This window comes from Chelonoidis abingdonii, chromosome 6, assembly GCF_003597395.2.
Source record: "Chelonoidis abingdonii isolate Lonesome George chromosome 6, CheloAbing_2.0, whole genome shotgun sequence".
Lineage (NCBI taxonomy): Eukaryota > Metazoa > Chordata > Testudines > Testudinidae > Chelonoidis > Chelonoidis abingdonii.
In genome coordinates this window covers 40,087,708-40,105,757 of record NC_133774.1, presented here as the reverse complement: position 1 = coordinate 40,105,757, position 18,050 = coordinate 40,087,708, and the positions used below count along the sequence as shown (strand labels likewise).

Here is an 18,050-nt window from a genome sequence, read left to right as displayed (position 1 = left end):
ATGAAGTCCCCTGGGAACTAAAGGCCATCACAAACCTCACCACTTTACATTCCAAGTGTCTGGTTCATTTCTTTGGCCTTGCCTTCTCGAATATAAAACACACAGCGATATGTATATTTACTTGTTTAAAAATCTGACCACAAGAAGACACTGTGCTGCACACAGGTCTCCCCTGTATAGAAGATGAGAGAACAAACATGAGACAGACGTGCTGTCATGCTGCTTAATGAACTACTGGAAGGCGCTCAGGCACTAGGATGATGAGCACGGTATAAGAACCTATATAGCACAGAAGAAAGTAGGACAGGTAACAATGAAGGGAGCCTAGGGGCGGGGGGGGGGGGGGACCTGGGGGAGGCTCAAGAGGGAGTAGGGTGCCACTGAGCCAGACGACGTGGGTTTGGGGGTGTCTGGGGGAGAAGGCTGGGGGCAGGCGAGGTGCCTGGGGAGGCTGGGGACCCAGGCGCAGACGGTGAGGGAATACCCTAGAAACGCTATAGGCGGGCTGAGTTGCAAGGGGGGGTGCTCTGTCAGAGGCAGGCCCAGCAACCCCCAGAGAGAAAGCTGTGGAGCACCCGCGCTCTTACCAGCCCAAGTTTGGTGTTTGGGGATCTTGTAGTATTTGTTTCCAAACTGGTCGCTGCCCACAAACTGCTTCTCTAGCCCGAGGAGCGGGAGCCGCAGAGCGCGCAGGAGCCGCCAGAGCCCGCCCATCCTGCCGAGCGAGACCCGCTCCCTCTGCCGCGATCACGCCGTCCTCAAGCCGTCAGGCCTGCATCTTCACAAGCTCTACCCCTGAGCCCGACCGCGCCAAGTATTGGCCCCTCCCCTTCCGCTTCGGTCCCGCGCCCAACGCTGTGAGCACCGTGACGTGCCCCGCCCCTTCCGCTTCGGCCCCGCCCCCAACGCTGCAAGCACCGTGACGTTCCCTGCCTCTTCCGCTTCGGCCCCGCCCCCAACGCTGTGACTTCCACGAATGTGCCACACCCCTTCCGCTTCGGCCCCGCCCTCAACGCTGTGACCTCCCAAATACCTGCCCCGCCCTTCCGCTTCGGCCCCGCCCCCATCCCTGTGAGCACTGTGTACGTGCCGCGCCTCTTCCGTCTCAGCAGCGCCCCCAAAGCTTAGAGCACCGTGTACATGCTCGGTCCCTTGTCTCAGCTTTTGTCTCGCCTGCTTAGAGGCGGGCTGTCGACTATCCAATAACCGCGCTCTGCATTGGTCACGATCGTGTCACATTGAGCCAATCGGCGTCACCCTATTTACAACATGGCGGCGCTCCTGCGTCTGGTACTTGTCTGGTCCCGCCATGTTGGCCTTCATTTCAGCCCGCCAGGCCGGTCTCGACGATCCGCTGCGGTTGCGCCGGGCTGAGTCCACCCGGAGGTAAAGAGTCTTTTGGCTGTTGCAGTTCAGTCTCTTCTCGGCTGGGGCCTGACTCTGACTGTGGGAGGCAGGGCCGGGTGACGGGGCCGTGCCTCAGTGTCTCCACCCGGGGTAGGGGATGATGTCTTTACACGAGTCAGTTATCCTTTGCCCACCGCTAGACATCGACAGGGCCCTCCTGGCCCAGAGCTTTTCACTGGGAATGGGATGACAGAACCTGACACTGCCCTGTCACGGCGAGGGTTTGGCCATGACATGTCGGTCTCGTTTGTCTGTATTTTATCCTCCTTTCCAGTTTGTGTGTCAGTGGATGAAACCAAGGGTCACGCTCTTCCCCTCTATTTCTGCTTCCTCTCTGCGCTCCCCCCCCCCCCGGCCCTTTCCAGTTCAGCTTTTTTTACCAGCTCTCTGTACCAACGTTTGTTTGAAAAAAGAGGACAGGCTATTAATATAATCCTTCACATCTGAAGAAATCATTTAATTGGTGCTATTGTGTACAACATTGTTTCTGAGAGTAGTCACTCTAGAATAAGTGTTTAGTCTAGAAGTGGTGGTAGTAGTGCCAACCCCAAGCAATCAAAAATCATATGAGTCCAAAAATAAGGTATTTAAAAGCATGTATGTTGGATTCTTTTTACTTACTTTTTGGATTTTGTGTGTTTGGTTTCACATGTTAAAACTTTTCTGTAACCACTAAGGCTGGAAACTTCCTTCTTAGAAAATGAAAACTGAGATTCTCATGTAATCACACAATTCATGAAGCTGGGGCTTTAATAAAAAAAATTACAACTATTACTAAGACTTGTGATAAAATGAGAGTTGGCTGCATGGAAGTAGTGATCTAGTCTGTTGTCCTTTGGCTGTGTTATATAGTGTTTTAAAATTCCACAAGAATTGTGACGAGGAGTCCTTGTGGCACCTTAGAGACTAACAAATATATTTGGGCAAATGCTTTATAAATTTGTTAGTCTCTAAGGCAGTGGTCTCCAACCTTTCAGTGTGGTGGGCACCGGACGACCAGCCACCAAAATGCCGCCGAGAAGCGATGTCATCGAGAAGCGTTGCTGCCAAAATGCCACCGAGAAGCAGTGGCCTTTCCGCAACAACGCTTCTTGGCGTTGCCAAGTTTTGGCGGCATTTCAGTGGCTGCTTTTCCGGCGGCCACGCTCCTCGGCGGCAGGCGCTGCCATGTCAAGAGGTGGGCTCACATAAATGCCCCGGCAGGTGCCATGGCGTCTGCAGGCACCACATTGGGGACCACTGCTCTAAGGTGCCACAGGGACTCCTCATTGTTTTTGCTGATACAGACTAATACGGCTATCCCTCTGAAACAAGAATTATGCTCTACCCTAAATCGGTGTCAGACTCATGCTTGCTACCTTCCACTACCTGGTGCATGCAAAGTAGTTTGGCTTCAGTGAAGTACGTTTCACCACAGCAGCCATTGCAATGCCTGTGATTATGATGCTGTTTTTGCCAAAATGTAGCACTGTGTTGTTGTAACATGCTACAGTAAACCGTATGACATTGTAAAAGCTAAGTTGTATCCTAAACGATGAACACATTAACATAATATGCTTATTTCCATCCCCTTAAAGTGTATTTGTTCTACATCCTTTATACAGTACCTGTTCGCACACACTAATGTGAACATCTTGAGCTTCATATCTTAAAATAATTTTATGTGGCTTCTCCTTCTTTCTGAATATTTTAGAGATAAGTCACTGAGTTATGGTTGGACCTTGTCAGACTTCTCAAGTCACAATTCTTTTCATTTAGCTATAACAGAGAACCTTTTTAGTGTAGACTAGGCCTGTGTGAAAACTAATACACTAAAGCCTCAGGAATCTACAGGCACACTAAAACAATAAAGGAGGCATGAATTTCTCTTTTAATCTCAATTAGATGTTAATTCTGAAACCTAAAGATGGCAATTTTAAATGTCAACATTGTTAAAAAGTTCACTAGCTGAATATTTCTGGTAAAATCATAATCAGTCTCATCCCATAATTAGGACCCTCCCAAATTCACATCAGTTTTCGTCAATTTCACGGTCACAGGAATTTTTAAATAGTTAATTTCATGATTTCCGCTATTTAAATCTGAAATTTTATAGTGTTGTAATTGTGGGGGTCCTGAGCCAAAACAGAGTTGTGGTGGGGGTCAAAAGGTTATTGTAGCGGGTGTTGTAGTACTGCTACCCTTCTGTGCTGGTGCTGGCGGCCGCGCTTCCTTCAGAGCTGGGCTCCTGACCACCGGCTGCTGCTCTCCAGCTGCCCAGCTCTGAAGGCAGTGCCACCGCCAGCAGCAGCACAGAAGTACGGATGGCATAGTATGGTATTGCCACCCTTATGTCTGCGCTGCTGCCTGCAGAGTTGGGCCCTCAGTCAGCAGCTGCTGCTTTCTGGTCAGTCAACTCTCAAGGCAATGGAGAACTAAGTGTGGCAATACTGTGCCGCCCTCCCCCCTTAAAATAACCTTGTGACACCCCCCCCCCCGAAGCTCTGTTTTGGGTCAGGACCCCCAATTTGAGAAATGCTGATCTTCTCCATGAAATCTGTACAGTGTAGGGCAGGGGTAGGCAAGCTCTGGCACACGTGCTGAAGGCAGCACGTGAGCTGATTTCCAGTGGCACTCTCACTGCCTGGGTCCTGGCCGCTGGTCTGGGGGGCTCTGCATTTTAATTTAATTTTAAATGAAGCTTCTTAAACATTTTAAAAATCTTATTTGCTTTACACGCAACAATAGTTTAGTTATATATTATAGATTTATAGAAAGAGACCTTCTAAAACCGTTAAAATGTATTACTGGCACGTGAAACCTTAAATTAGAGTGAATAAATGAAGACTCGGCACCACTTCTGAAAGGTTGCCGACCCCTGGTGTAGGGTAAAAGCACACAAAAGACCAGATTTCACGGTCTGTTACATGTTTTCCATAATCCCAAATAGCATCCTGCACTTTTCCAGGTATGAAGAGCCTAATGTGTTCACCTACCCAGCTGCCAAAATCTTCAGCTTCTCTCAAGAATCTCTATGATGCAGCTATGCATTGTCAACCCAAACATTTGATTGCATTATTCGTTTTCTGTATTTAATTCAATAGAACCCTAATTTTTTAAATTAAGCTGCAGGAGGATTTCCAGTCTGCTACACCCTAGCATTTAGCACAGTATTTAGTTCCAGATCGCAGTGGAAAAAAATAGCTTTTAGTATAAGAATAGTAGTTAAGAGACTGCTGCTAAAGCCAAAATTTAGATACCAATCTGTGGAAGTGCTGAGTACTTCCAGCTCTATTTGACTTCAGCTGCAGGAGACATTCAGCACCTTGAAAACTGGATGTTCATTTCATGCATATAAATTGTAGTTTTCCTGTACTTTTGTTGACAAATGGGATTGCTCAGTAGAGTGTAGATTTTTCATAACATGGTAGCAGGACTTCTAACTCCACTTAAGGAGCTGAGTTTTGGTGCATATCACATTTTTATAACTAAGAGGAGACGTAACTAATTGAACCAAAGAACTTATCAAAAGTGTTTCGGGTTATCACCTACCTTGTTCAAAGCTAGTTTCACTTTGCAGTAATTAGAAGACATCAGTTAAAATGTGAAAGGACCTGCATAGAAATATTTTAATAAACCCACAACTATGAACTCAACATTTTTCTCATTAATTTTATTTTGCTATTCATATGTCTTTTGGTCAAATGAACTACTTACTGTTTTTCTAAATCTATAAAATGCTGAGTCTTTTTTTTGGTGTTGTTTCATCATGGATAATAAATTCAGAGCGTGTTGTGATCTCAGCAACACACTTTTTTGCTTAATTTGTATTTTTTTTAAGACCAAGTATCTTTCTTATCTTTGATTGGATGTTGAGGAAAATTGTAGTTATTCTTGTCAGTTACAACAGTAGGATATTGCTTGATTGACACTTGCAACAGTAGCTGGGTTTACATGATCATACAAATTTAGGAGTAAAAACAAATCTTGTCCATAACAGATTGAATGCTTCTGATGTTTCATTAGCTGAATTTGAATTTTTATCAGAAATAATTTTCATGAGGATGTCATTTTGTTTCTTTCTTAGTGATACAAAAGATGTGGAAAATGTTTAATTTTCTTATAATTATCACGTGGTGGTAGTTTTCTTATTCATTCTGTATAACAAATCACTTTTTCATTTACTAAAATAACTGGTTTGTCCACTAGGTGTCCTAGTTTTATTAAATAAACTACTAAATGATCATAGTTGGGATGAAGACTAACTTATTTGTGAATATATTAGATATAAAGTATATAAATATTTCATTTCACTTTTTTATATTTCTGACACTTTCATTATATGGCAATTTTCAGTTATACATTTGTTGACATTAATGGCTAAATAAAGATTTGTAGACCTCCACCTCCAAATAATATACAGTGTGGTAATTTCAGCCAATCACACGTTTCTTATTTTTAGTTCTACATCAAGTCTGAACTTGTACTTTAAAATGTAAAGGGTAATAATTGAATGTATTGAGTCAAAGAAGAATTCTGAGGATCACAAATTTGACTTCTTTTGTTGTACTAAAGAAAAGGTAAAATTCGAGTACTTCCTGATTCACACTGTTCATGACTTGATATATTCTATTTAAAGGGTACTAAGCTTGGAGCTAAACAAAGATAGAGATGTGGAAAGAATCCATGGGAGTGGTGTTAACACCCTGGATATTGAACCTGTTGAAGGAAGATAGTAAGTAAATTATGCTCTTTGTATTATCATGTATATTTTATAGAAATTACTTTGCTGAATGTGAACATTCAGTTACTTTGAACACATTGTGAGTGTAGGATATCTAAAAGCTATGTTATGTTTGTTCTTACAGCATGTTATCAGGTGGGTCAGATGGTGTTATTGTACTTTATGACCTTGAAAACTTCAGCAGAAAACCATGTTATACATGTAAAGCAATTTGCTCTGTGGGCAGGTATGTATGTACCTTTAAAAAAAAAAAAAAAAAAATCACTGTGAAATATTTTTAGCAATTTTATTGTATATTTTTGCATTGAATTCACAAATTGTTACACTTTAGTATTTTACAGTATTTTACTTCCTGCATAAAACCCTAATCACACATAGGACCAGAGAAGGTTGATTAAAAAAAACATTGACACACTCAGTTAAAAGTATAATATATCAATTCTGAAGTTTTAGGAGCAGCTGTTGGGGTTTTTTTGTTCTTGTTTTTTAAATGTTGGCTAGTCTAGTTGTTTCATTAATAATACCTGTAAAAATAGGAATCTCCTGATGATACAGTTGTATAAAACTTTTCATCCAAGGAGTTCAGTACTGTAAAACATTGGATATTTTTACAGAGAGGAAAATTGGAGGCACACAGATTGTGTGTTGCCTAGGACCTTACAGATCATCAGCGGCAGAGTCAGCAATAGAAGCCCAGTCTCCTGGTATACAGTCCTGTTTTAACCACTAGAAAACCCTGCTTTTCCTGTTTTCAACTCACAGATTCCTTATTCTGGCTCTTTCATATTATCCCACACTGAAATTGACCATGTAGATGTACAGTGCTGTGTCTAGGCATAAGGACAGTAACTGACACTTTACTCTCTTTAGTAGACTGGATAGAATCTAAAGTAATTTGCAGCTAGTTACTTATGAAGTTGGAAAAACTATTTTGAGGATTCTAGACATAAATGATTCGTGCAGTAGTAATCTGGAATTTGCCAAGGTCATGTTTGAATGAGGACAGTCCCAATATTACTGGCGAAAGAGAGGCCATAATTTTTATTCACAATTCATTCTACAGTATTACAGCTAAAACTGACAGAGAACTCAGTATATATGGTAGCCCTTAGTAGAATTAATGCAGCTGTATAACTTACTCACAAGTCTCCAATGCCCTTACAGATTTGTCAGACTTTCGCTGCAGGTCATACGGATTTGTTCTTTTTATGTATGTATTGTTGCCCATCCTTGTACTTAGGAAGTTGGGCCCTCCCACAAGCAAAGACTTTTTCTGTGTCTCATGATAGTTTGGCCTTCCCTGGAGGAGTTAGTGGGTACCCTTATTCCCATGGCTGGATGTTTGAGGCCTAGAAGTTGGGTATGTGAATTAGATACAGCGTTGACTACTGCAGCAAAGATGATCTACAACAGCAGAAAGGCCTAAATTGTTACAAGAAAAGAAAAAGATGTTAGAGAATGCATCAAAACATGGTACAGATGCTGTTAATAACCTGCAGTCTTTAGATGTCCATCCTTATGTGTGTCTGGATAAACTAAAATGATGATTAACATTAAGTGAATAAATCCCAGAATTGGAACAAACTCTTAAACATAACAAAATTACATAATACACACTAACAACATAAAACATTAAATAAGAGAATAATTATGAATCCAGCCTTGAACGATGCCATCATTATGCTTCTTAGTGTGTGTCAAGAATCAGTGGAATATTCCATAGCTGAAGACCCTGTTTATGGCCACATCAAGACTATACTGTTAGATGGATGTCAGTTTGTTTCCACAACAGGCACAATCCTCAGATGGATACATCTCTTATTATTTCCAGCTTTAAACACTAATAGTAAAACTTAATCTCATTCATTAGACTCTGTCCAATGATACAATAGGAAATAGATTTTTACAAAAGAGAATTAAAATGAAGCAAAGAGCCTAATATTATTAAATGTAATTATCTATAATTCATATAGATTTCTAATATAATATCTGGAGTTAAACTAGCTAGAGGAAATAATTATCCCTCTTCCTGATTCAGGACATCACAAGCCAATGCCTGCCATTAAGAAGAAAAGAGCCTTTAGTGCTTATGCTGCTGTGTTTTACAGAGTTGTAATTTCTTTCTGTCAAGGGGAGCCCTGAATAAATTGCATTGGCAGTCAGAAAGAATCTAAGCCACTGTTTCTCAAACTGAGGTCGCCACTTGTGTAGGGAAAGCCCCTGCTGGGCCAGGCCAGGCCGGTTTGTTTACCTGCCCCGTCCTCAGGTCCTGCCGATCACGGCTCCCATGGGCTGTGGTTCACCACTGCAGGGCAATAGGGGCTGCTGGAAGCAGCAGCTAGTAAGTCCCTCGGCCCGTGCCGCTTCCAGCAGCTCCACTGGCCTGGAGCAGCGAACCGCGGCCAGTGGGAGCTGCGATCGGCCGGACCTGTGGACAGGGCAGGTAAACAAACCGGCCCGGCCCGCCAGGGGCTTTCCCTACACAAGCGGTGACCCCAACTTGAGAAACACTGATCTAAGCACTGTGATGATTTTTCTTGAAGATACGACTCTTAACAGCCTCCAAATATTTGAGAGATTAAACCTGTGGTTCCATTTTCATCTCATGGTCAAAATGAACTATAGATTCTGAGCCCTGTGAATCTGCTTCAGATTGTGATTTTTACTAAAAAGACATCTGCCTACTGTAAGACAAGACACTGCCTAGCATAGCACAGACTGGTTCTAATATGACAGATTTTTCTCAGCAGACATAGAGAATGGCTTAAGTGTTTAAACTAGGAGACGGCTTCACAGGGAGAGGAAATTTCGGATTGTACACTTCACCTGTTGCTACAGCTCCACTGAGTGATTCTGTGCTGTAGCAAAGACAGATATTCTCCTTTGTATTGTAATGCTATGATACATCTACATATGGACTTGATGGAGAGTATCCTAGAGTCCTGAAGCTCACCACTTCACCATTGTTCTAAATCTTGATCCCTGTCATTTTATTTTCGTGAGTTCACGTGTAATGACAGTGAGCTTTGGGAACATCTAGAAGGGATGAGACTCTCAGTGATAAGGATACTAATAGGAGCAGAGATCCAATTATAGTTCCTCAACCACCACTTGAGATTCTAATATGCCATCCTATCACTGATTCTCAAGATCTCATTACATTGAAATGTATTCAGGAGCCTGTGAAGATGAAATCAAACAGGACCTGTGTTACAAGATACTATCTAAATTCCCTTAAGTGTTGATCTGGCCTAGATTACTACTGGAACTAAGACAGTGTGGTTAGCAACATACTAAAATAGTAAAATTTTGTGGCACTTAAGTCATAGTTGTGATTTAACATTACCATTAGCAAATAATTGTTGAAGACCCCACTCCTGCAAACTTGTGCATATAATATGGATTCCTATTTAAGTCAGCAGAGCTCACCAGGGTCATAACTGTTTGTAGAGTCAGGCCCTAAAATAATATTTAAATGTCAAAACCTACATTTTTCAAGAGTGACTACAGATTTTGGTGTCTCAGTATTTGGGCTCCCAACTTGAGACATGTCAAAATAGCTTGGTTTTGAGAGGGCAGATGATCAGTACTTTCTGAAAATCAGCCCCAAGGGGGCTCAGATTGGTCACCCAGAAATTGAGGCACCAAAATTACTGGTCGCTTTTGAAAATTTAGACCCAGTAATTTAAAAAAAATAACCTAGTAAAAATAATTTTTAAAAAACCACCTTGGTCAATTAGTATCAAATCAAAAATACACTGCTGACCTTAACCAGTACAATTTTATTATTGTATTGTAGGAGCCATCCTGATGTACACAAGTTCAGCGTAGAGACAGTTCAGTGGTACCCTCGTGACACTGGCATGTTTACATCAAGCTCATTTGATAAAACACTGAAAATATGGGATACAAACACATTACAAGTAAGTAATTACTAATCATTTTCATAACTTCCTATGCGCTCGACCTTGTGATATGCTGAGCACCCTTTTTAAGGGATTGTGTTCCTGAAATTCCCATTGAGGTCAGTGAGAATTGCTCAGCATTTTGAAGGATGAAAAATGTCAGATTGGTAGCATTCAAAACTGTAGGTAGGGAATACAAGGGCAGAAGTTTAGGCACTCCCATACTTGCCAGCATGCTTCAGCCTTGTTTTAGAAACCACTTTTATGTTACCCATAATATGGTACTTCAGAGTCTTCGTGATTGCTTTGTTTTTCTGCTTAGCCTGCCAGTCATGTGGTTTGTGATGGTAGACTTTGCTGGACAAATGCACATACCACAACAACTGGTCTGAGAGCATAATTTATTTCACGTGAGGTGTGGAACACTTAGTGAACAATATTAGTTGTTGGTTATCATCTTATTTGCATAGCACTGGTAGTGTACCATGGGAGCACATTTGTTATAGTTATAAACAATATGAACATTGTCTTTGATGGCTTAAACCTTTTGCCATATTTGCGTGAGAGGATTTGTAAGCTTAAAGCAATAGAACAAGGGAAACCATGAGGAGAAACACTAACCAATTTGTCATGACTTAAATAAAGTTTGCATATTACAGCTATTAATCTGCTAATAAATTCTGTCCTCTAATAGCTGATTTAACCCCATCCAAAATTCATAATCTCTTATTTCATGTATCAGTGGCCTTACATTGTCATTGTTTGCCAAGAATATTGCCTCATGCATTAAGGTGAGATGATTGTGAAAACTGAAGATTCTGTCACCCCAAGGACACAATAGGCAATATTTGTATGTATGATTGAATAATAAATTATTATTTTCACAACCTTTTAAAAGTGAAATGTTGAGACGTATAGCTTTATTTTTGTGGAGGGAGGAGGTAGTGTTTCTGTTTTGTTGTTTAAAGTGTGTTGTGTGCTTAGCAAGAACTGGGTTCTACTTTAGACCATCCTCTTAGAATGAGTTACAAAATGTAAACAGTATATAAAAGACATTTGGTGTCTAAACTGCTACAAAATGGTGTATTTCCAAAAGATTTGAGTTCATTCTTTAAAATAAAAAGCAATTTTAAACTATTTAAAAAAAAAAAAGGAAACATAAGAAAAATGAAATTACCTGACATTGTCCACAACCTTAAAGATGAAGTCCCAAATTTAAACTGTTGTACTTCGTAATTGTTAAAATGTCAGAAGGACACAATGTGCCACTTATCATAAACCCTCATTAAACTAGTGCTTCCCAAACCGTGATCGGTGGCTTCTTTGGTGAACCATGAAAGTTCATGTGGGAGCCTTCAGTGGTTGGCGGGGAGGGGGAAATTTAATCAATAATGCCCATTTTTGTTTTTCTAATTAGGAGACTATTAACTAGGCTTAAAAATTCCATATTAAACTGTAAATCAGCCTATTTAGCTAGGCTTAAATGGATCGGTGTCTTTTACGTGCTGCTGCTGTTAGGCTGGAAGCCTGTTGTGCCCTCTGCTCCTGCAGGGGACCTTCAGCAGAGAGACTTCCTTCTGGAGGAAGCGTTCAGGAAGCCTCTTGGCTGAAAGCCCTTGGTGGTGCAGAGAGCAAACGGAGGCTCCCTGCCCACTCTTCTGGCACTAGCAGATGATTGAGGGGTGGAAAGAGAGAGAGGTGGGTCTTTTCTTTATAATAGAATGATTTTGACCAAGTACTAAGACTTACATGTGGCAGATCTTCAGCTGAAGATGAAGGCTTTAATAAAGGTGAACAGAAAAGGAAGAAAAGTAGACAATATGATGATAGTTTGGATTTTGTGTCTCAATATTACTGCAGAAAGTTCACAGCCATAATGTGGCCTCTGTTTTCAAGTGTTAGTAAATGAAAGTATGAAGCCAGGGAAACTACAGAGACATTTAGAAATGAAACCCCTGGAATTAGTGAAATAGAGCCACAAACTTTTTTCCTTCAGAAACTAGAAGAATAAAAACAAACAAAGTCATGTCTAAAGAAGCAACTGTTCTTCAAAAGCCTTAGGCTCATCTTACGTTATTGCAAAATGCAAGCAGGCACACACCATTGGCAAGACCCTTACACTTTCACCAGCAATAGCCATGAAGAATTAAGTTGGGACACAAGCAGTCATGCCAAGGAAAATCATTCCCATGTCAAATAATACCATCCATTGATGCACTGATGACCTTGCAGAAAATGTTCAGGACCAGTTGGTAGAACTGAAGTGAAGAAGTCAATATTTTTCACCATAGTTTGATGAATCCACAAACATAGCCAACCTGGCTCAGTTTCTGTGTTGTGTGAGATTTGTCAAAGCAAGTTCAATAGTTGAAGAATTTTTATTTTGCAAAGGAACCCTGAACAACCAGTGAGCAAATATTCAAGATCCTTGATGATAAATTCATGGTGGATGAAGGTGTTAATTGGACATTGTGAGGTGTGCTGTGCTGTGTGCTGAGGCAGCAGCCATGGCCGGGAAGAACAGTGGGGTTGCAGCACGAGTAAAGGAAGTGGCATCGTTGATCATCATCAGGCATCAGCATTGAAAAAGTTGTGACCTGAAGTACTTAGGCCTTCAGTAGTGGTGTTAAGTTATAAAATCCCAGGCAGTGAACACACAGTGTTTTAGTGTGCAAAGAGAGAGAAGCTGAGTCGGTTTACAGTCTGTTTCACTGTAAAGTCATGTGGTTATCACATGGGAAAGTGTTACAATACATCTTTGAATTGCCTGACAAAATCAGAATTTTTCTTCTTGGGAAAACAGATCTTGCAGATAACATGAGTAATATGGATTTCTTGACTACATTAGCTTACCTGGTGGATATATCAGGCAAATTTAATGCACTGAGCCTAACACTTCAAGGTAGAAATACAAATATATTAGATATGGAACATAAAATTGAGGGATTCATGAACAAGCATTGTCTTTGGAGGTGCCATGTTGAAAAGGAAATTATTGAGATGTTTCCAGTCTTGTCATACTTTTTAAATAGCATTTTTATCACTTTGACTCTATTAAAGACCAAATATTAACTCATTTATGGAATCATAGGGTCAGAAGGAACTGCAAGGTTTTTTGTTTGGATAATAATCCTATTTTGATGATTATTTTCCTGGAATTGAACATGAATCTCTGGATACCAACAGGATTTGAAACCTCTTCTCACTAACCTTTGAATCCATTCCAACCTTTATTTTCTCTTGACAATTCTAATATTTTTTTTAAGCTGAGATCTTATTCAGAAGGCCAAGTTTTCAAATCTTATAGATCAGGAATTCTAGATTTTCTGTTGAGAGAGCGCAAAGAACTCCATGATAGAGCTATGAAAGTGCTGCTTCCTTTCACTTCCAGTTTTCTCTGAGTCTAAGTAGTCAGCAACAATTTTTATGAAAACTAAACACAGAAGTAATTTAAATTTCTAAAATGACTGGCGTTATCAGAGATTCAATAAAACATTGCACAGCTATGTAGTTTGAAACGGGTCTGTTTGTCCCAATAAAATCTTAGGCTGTGTCTAGTCATGCCAAAAAATTCACATTTTCAAATTATAGTTTTAAAAACTCAGATTAGATCAGATTATGTAATAAACAGTATGTAGTTGAATTAAATCACAAAACAGTCCAAACTCATGTCCTTATTTGGTTGTGAGAAGCCACCGAGCTTTAAAATATTGATAAGAGGGAGACAGTACTAAACAATCCAGGAACTGTGACAATAATGCAACATTGATGTTGAAAAATTGAGGACACTGGTGAGGAAACTTGAGAAGTCAGTTTTCTTGCACATAAAGAACCTTAATATTACCGTTATGTGTATTTGGTGGCTTATATTTTAGTATGTAAACAATAAAACAGAGGTGATTTCAGGAACTTGTCAACATAGCTCTTGAGTCCCAACAGAAAATGGGGGGAAAAATATATAAAATAAGGGACCAACTTTAAAATTAAGGTGACGCTTCAGTTTAGCCACTCACTATTGCCTTTTGTTTATATACTTTTTCTGAAGTAGCATGTTTTGTATGTGATTAACAAGAGGTATTAGCTCTGGTATGCAACATTTTCTTTCTTTCCTAGTGTCACTGATTTCCATTTCCATACCCCACCTTCTTCCTTGCTACTTTTTTCATCCTCCTTTTTTCCCTCCTTGTCACTATAATCAGAGCATTTTCTTCCAGGCTTTAGTACTCTTTGCGATGTTAGCTCCATGACCTGCCAGTGCTGGATGTCTAGTTCTGATAGCATGACTTTTCATGATTAAGCACTTAGTCAGTAGAGAGTTAGCATGTGAGCAGCCCTGTAAACAGTAATTCTAACTTGAAAAATGCTTAACAATTTTAAAGAAGATTCAAATTCTCATTATGATATTAATCAAGGGGCAAAACTGATAGATGTTTTCTTTTAATTACTAGCCTGCAGATGTGTTTAATTTTGAGGGAACAGTTTATAGCCATCATATGTCTCCAGTTGCTACCAAGCACTGCTTAATAGCAGGTATGTATACATTTTTAAGAAGTTCCTATCTATATTTGGGTTGAAGTAAGAGGCAAATGATTAAAAATTAGCATTTGTTTTTCTATAATGGCTTTTTACCTGTGCAACAGTCTTGTCTATTTTCAAGCAAATAGTATCAAAGGCTTTGTAAAACTGAGGTCATTTTTTAAATAAAATCTCCTCTTCATTTGGGCTTATACTGTTACGAAAGGAAAGTTCCCCCTTTGCATTTCTGAAATGAGCAAACCATGCATCACCGAGTTTGCATGGTTCAGCTAGTGTTTCTAAATACACACAACTCAACTAATGCAACTAAATCAATATTTGGTCTTGATCTATTGGAGTTGAATGTGTACTGTATACTATATGTATTTACTGTTGTCTGCTAATAAAAAAAATCTTTAGAGTAGGGACCATATTCTTAATTCATAAATCTAGAAGAGAGAGCAGCCTTGTTTCCCCTACAACAGTGGTTCTCAAATTGTGGGTTGGGACCCCAAAGTGGGTCCAGCCCTGTTTTAATGGGATGTCAGGGCTGGATTAGACTTGCTGGGGCCTGGATCCAAAGCCAAAACCTGAAGACTCCTGTTCTGGGCAGCAGGGCTCAGGTTATAGGCTTCCTGCCTGGAGCTGAAGCCCGTAGGCTTCGGCTTTGGTCATCCTACCTGGGGTGGTGGAGCCTGGGTTTTGACTTTGGCCCTCCCACACCTGGGGCAGCAGGGCTCAGGCTTCAGTCAGACCTCCTGAGGTCTGGTAGTAATTTTTGTTGTCGCAAAGAAAGTTTGAGAACTCCTGCCCAACAACCCTTAAATATATTGTTAATGTGGGAAATTTAGTAGAACTGTATGCAGAAACTTAAAATATAAATCTATTGTAGTTGCAATACATTTTTAAAAATCTATTCGGTAACTTTATCAGTTCAGATGTGTGTGAAATCTTATAAAGCTGATAGTTTCTTTATATCTTTGTAGTAAGACTTGTTAGACTTTTTTTATTCCTTGTTAAGTGTTTTTTTAATTGTTTTGTTTTTCTTGTTACAGTTGGTACCAAAAGCCCCAAAGTACAGCTTTGTGACTTGAAGTCTGGATCCTGTTCTCAAATTCTGCAGGGTACTTCTTAGTCTGAAACATAATTTTTAAACAATAACTACTTTGAGTAGACCAGCCAGTGTAAAGAAACACTATCCAGCCAGTGTAAAGAAACACTATAAATAATGTGTTCTCTGTAAGTAACATAACTGATGTGTTTAGTACCAATTGTGAAAATTACACAGTGGAAAAGGTTGTTCTGTGTATTATTCTAGTGCTACTGAATTGGAGAACACAAATACTATTTAAAGAACAGCTATCATTTTAGGGCTATGGAAATTTTCATAATAAACCCTGATTTCTGGAGTACTAGTTAGTCTTAAATCATTTTAGTGTAACTAGACGTGTGTGAAACCAGTTTGAAGGAAAATTAGTTTATACGTTTAAAATTATAAAAGCACGTTCAAAGGTATTTCCGTTTGCATAACTCAGACTTCTTCAATCAAAATATTAATTGTCTGAGCAGAAGTGTTATCTAGTTAGTGTAGTTTATTTTTAAAAACAAATTACAAATTTGAGATAAGGAAGTTTTAAGAGACTTCTGGGGGCTTTTTAATTTATCATTCTATAAAATGGCAAATTCCTTATAACATCCCTTGAGAATAAGGGGCCCTATTTTAGGCTGGTGAAAATCAAAACAGTTGTACCAATTTACACCATCTGAAGTTCTGACTCAGTATAGATTAATATTTGTTCAAACGTTTTAGGACCTCCAGGAATGTTATACTTGTGTTCATGAAGATTCTGAGTGTGTGTGTGTGTTTGTGTGCTTTTTTACAAAACCGTAATATTTAAAAACAAAATATCCTCTAGAGATTTTGTATGGATGTACTTTTTTAAGACTCTTTGGCTTCAGAGGCTCGGGGAGTAAGATATTACTCGACATACGGATAGCAGTATCTGAACCTTTAACTTCATCTAATAATGTTAGGAGGCCCTAGGGCTTTATGCTCTGGAAGGCCTTGGTGATGAGTTGGGTGTGGGTAACGAAATGAAACACTGTAAAGGAAATATAAACGATGAAATGTTGAGTGTATTGATATAGATGTACAGAAGGAAGTGGTGTAAATAACTCTTGGTTATGAGGCCAAAGATGTATGTATATGATCTAACCTACTTTTTATCAATCAGATTATTTGCTCACTCGTGCCCATTTTATTATAAGTGGCATAGTAGCAACGCTATATTTAAATTGCCTAACACTTTCTATTGTTTATAGTTTTTCCTAAACATCTTTTTGAGGAACTCAAAACCCACTATGGTTTGTTAATAAATGTATTTGTATCACCACTCAATAAGCAGTGCATGATCCTCATGCAGCTAAGAGACCAAAAGAAAACAAACACTTACCTTCAAATTTGGGATGTTGGTAAGGAGTAGAATGAATAATCTAGATATAAGATCTGCTGAATAAACATGTATTTAAAAAAAATCTGCTGTAAAACACAGTGAAATAGCTCGATAAAAACTGGCACTAAATTGATCTTTACATTTGTGTATTTAAAACCTTATTGTTAAAAATTCTGTAACAGTAAGGGAGTAGTCCTGGGAGTTGTATGTGCTATTCTTTTGCTAGCATAGCTGTAGAATGGTAAAGTTATCTGGGCTAGTAAAATATAGAGAGATTAAACTTAGTATTCTTCATATCACTTTCAGCTGAAAGCATTCTTACCCAAGCAAAGGAGGGGTGGGGGAGGGGTAAACTGCCAGTAATCCAAAATAAGGAACTCTCTTCCCATAAACTCCAAATTTATACCAGAATATTGATGGTAGTTGTAAATTGATAGATTAATCCAATTGCATTTCTCTTGGATATATGCTACATTTACTTATATCAGAAAAGTTGTTTATCAGTAAGTTACCTGAAATTTCTCATAGTACCATATTTCTAGGTCACAGACAAGAAGTGCTGGCAGTGGCCTGGTCCCCGCGTTATGAGTATGTCTTGGCAACTGCAAGGTAAAATCTGTTTCTGTAATGTAAAAAAGCAGTAAAATGTCTTATAGAAAGCATTGTAAACTGACTTATTTAGAAAAAATATTTTGATACACAACATCCATGAGGTTTAATATGCATTTGAGGTAAAGGTCTGCATTAGTATTTATGCTACTGTGATACTGTAGATCCTAGATGGAAAAAATTGCATTGAAGAGCTAGCCAAATGGTGCACACAGGGCTGGTCTACCCCAGAGGTGCGCAAACTATGGTGGGACCTGTCCTGCCCAGCCCCTGAACTCCTGGCCTGGGAGCCTAGTCCCGCGCCCATCCCCTGTAGCCACAGCACTGCTTGGGCTGCGCTCTGGCCCACTGCTCCCACTGGGCAGTATAGGGAGCGCAGCTGGCTCTGGCCAGGTGTCGCGGCTGTGAGCTCTTGCTGCTGGTAAGGGGGCGGGGAGT

The 18,050-nt window shown here is 39.9% G+C and overlaps 2 protein-coding genes across 6 annotated transcripts in view; one reads left to right on the top strand and one right to left on the bottom strand.

Moving 5' to 3' along the window:
* Positions 1-810, bottom strand: part of NDUFAF2 (NADH:ubiquinone oxidoreductase complex assembly factor 2) — a 132,899-nt gene extending 132,089 nt beyond the window's left edge. For both annotated transcript variants that reach the window (XM_032801156.2, XM_075066971.1), the window contains exon 1: positions 588-810. In XM_032801156.2, the coding sequence (XP_032657047.1) occupies positions 588-714 (127 nt within the window). In that variant the 5' untranslated portion in view covers positions 715-810. The remainder of the gene's footprint in view (positions 1-587) is intronic.
* Positions 811-1,191: 381 nt separating this feature from the next.
* The window catches only part of ERCC8 (ERCC excision repair 8, CSA ubiquitin ligase complex subunit), a 57,880-nt gene continuing 41,021 nt past the window's right edge, over positions 1,192-18,050 (top strand). Inside the window, exons 1-7 of one of the 4 annotated variants that reach the window (XM_075066969.1) lie at positions 1,192-1,386; positions 6,026-6,121; positions 6,255-6,356; positions 9,930-10,053; positions 14,484-14,565; positions 15,606-15,674; positions 17,546-17,612. In XM_075066969.1, the coding sequence (XP_074923070.1) occupies positions 1,310-1,386; positions 6,026-6,121; positions 6,255-6,356; positions 9,930-10,053; positions 14,484-14,565; positions 15,606-15,674; positions 17,546-17,612 (617 nt within the window). In that variant the 5' untranslated portion in view covers positions 1,192-1,309. The remainder of the gene's footprint in view (positions 1,387-6,025; positions 6,122-6,254; positions 6,357-9,929; positions 10,054-14,483; positions 14,566-15,605; positions 15,675-17,545; positions 17,613-18,050) is intronic. The other 3 variants (XM_075066970.1, XM_032801194.2, XM_032801193.2) reach the window with 3 other exon arrangements.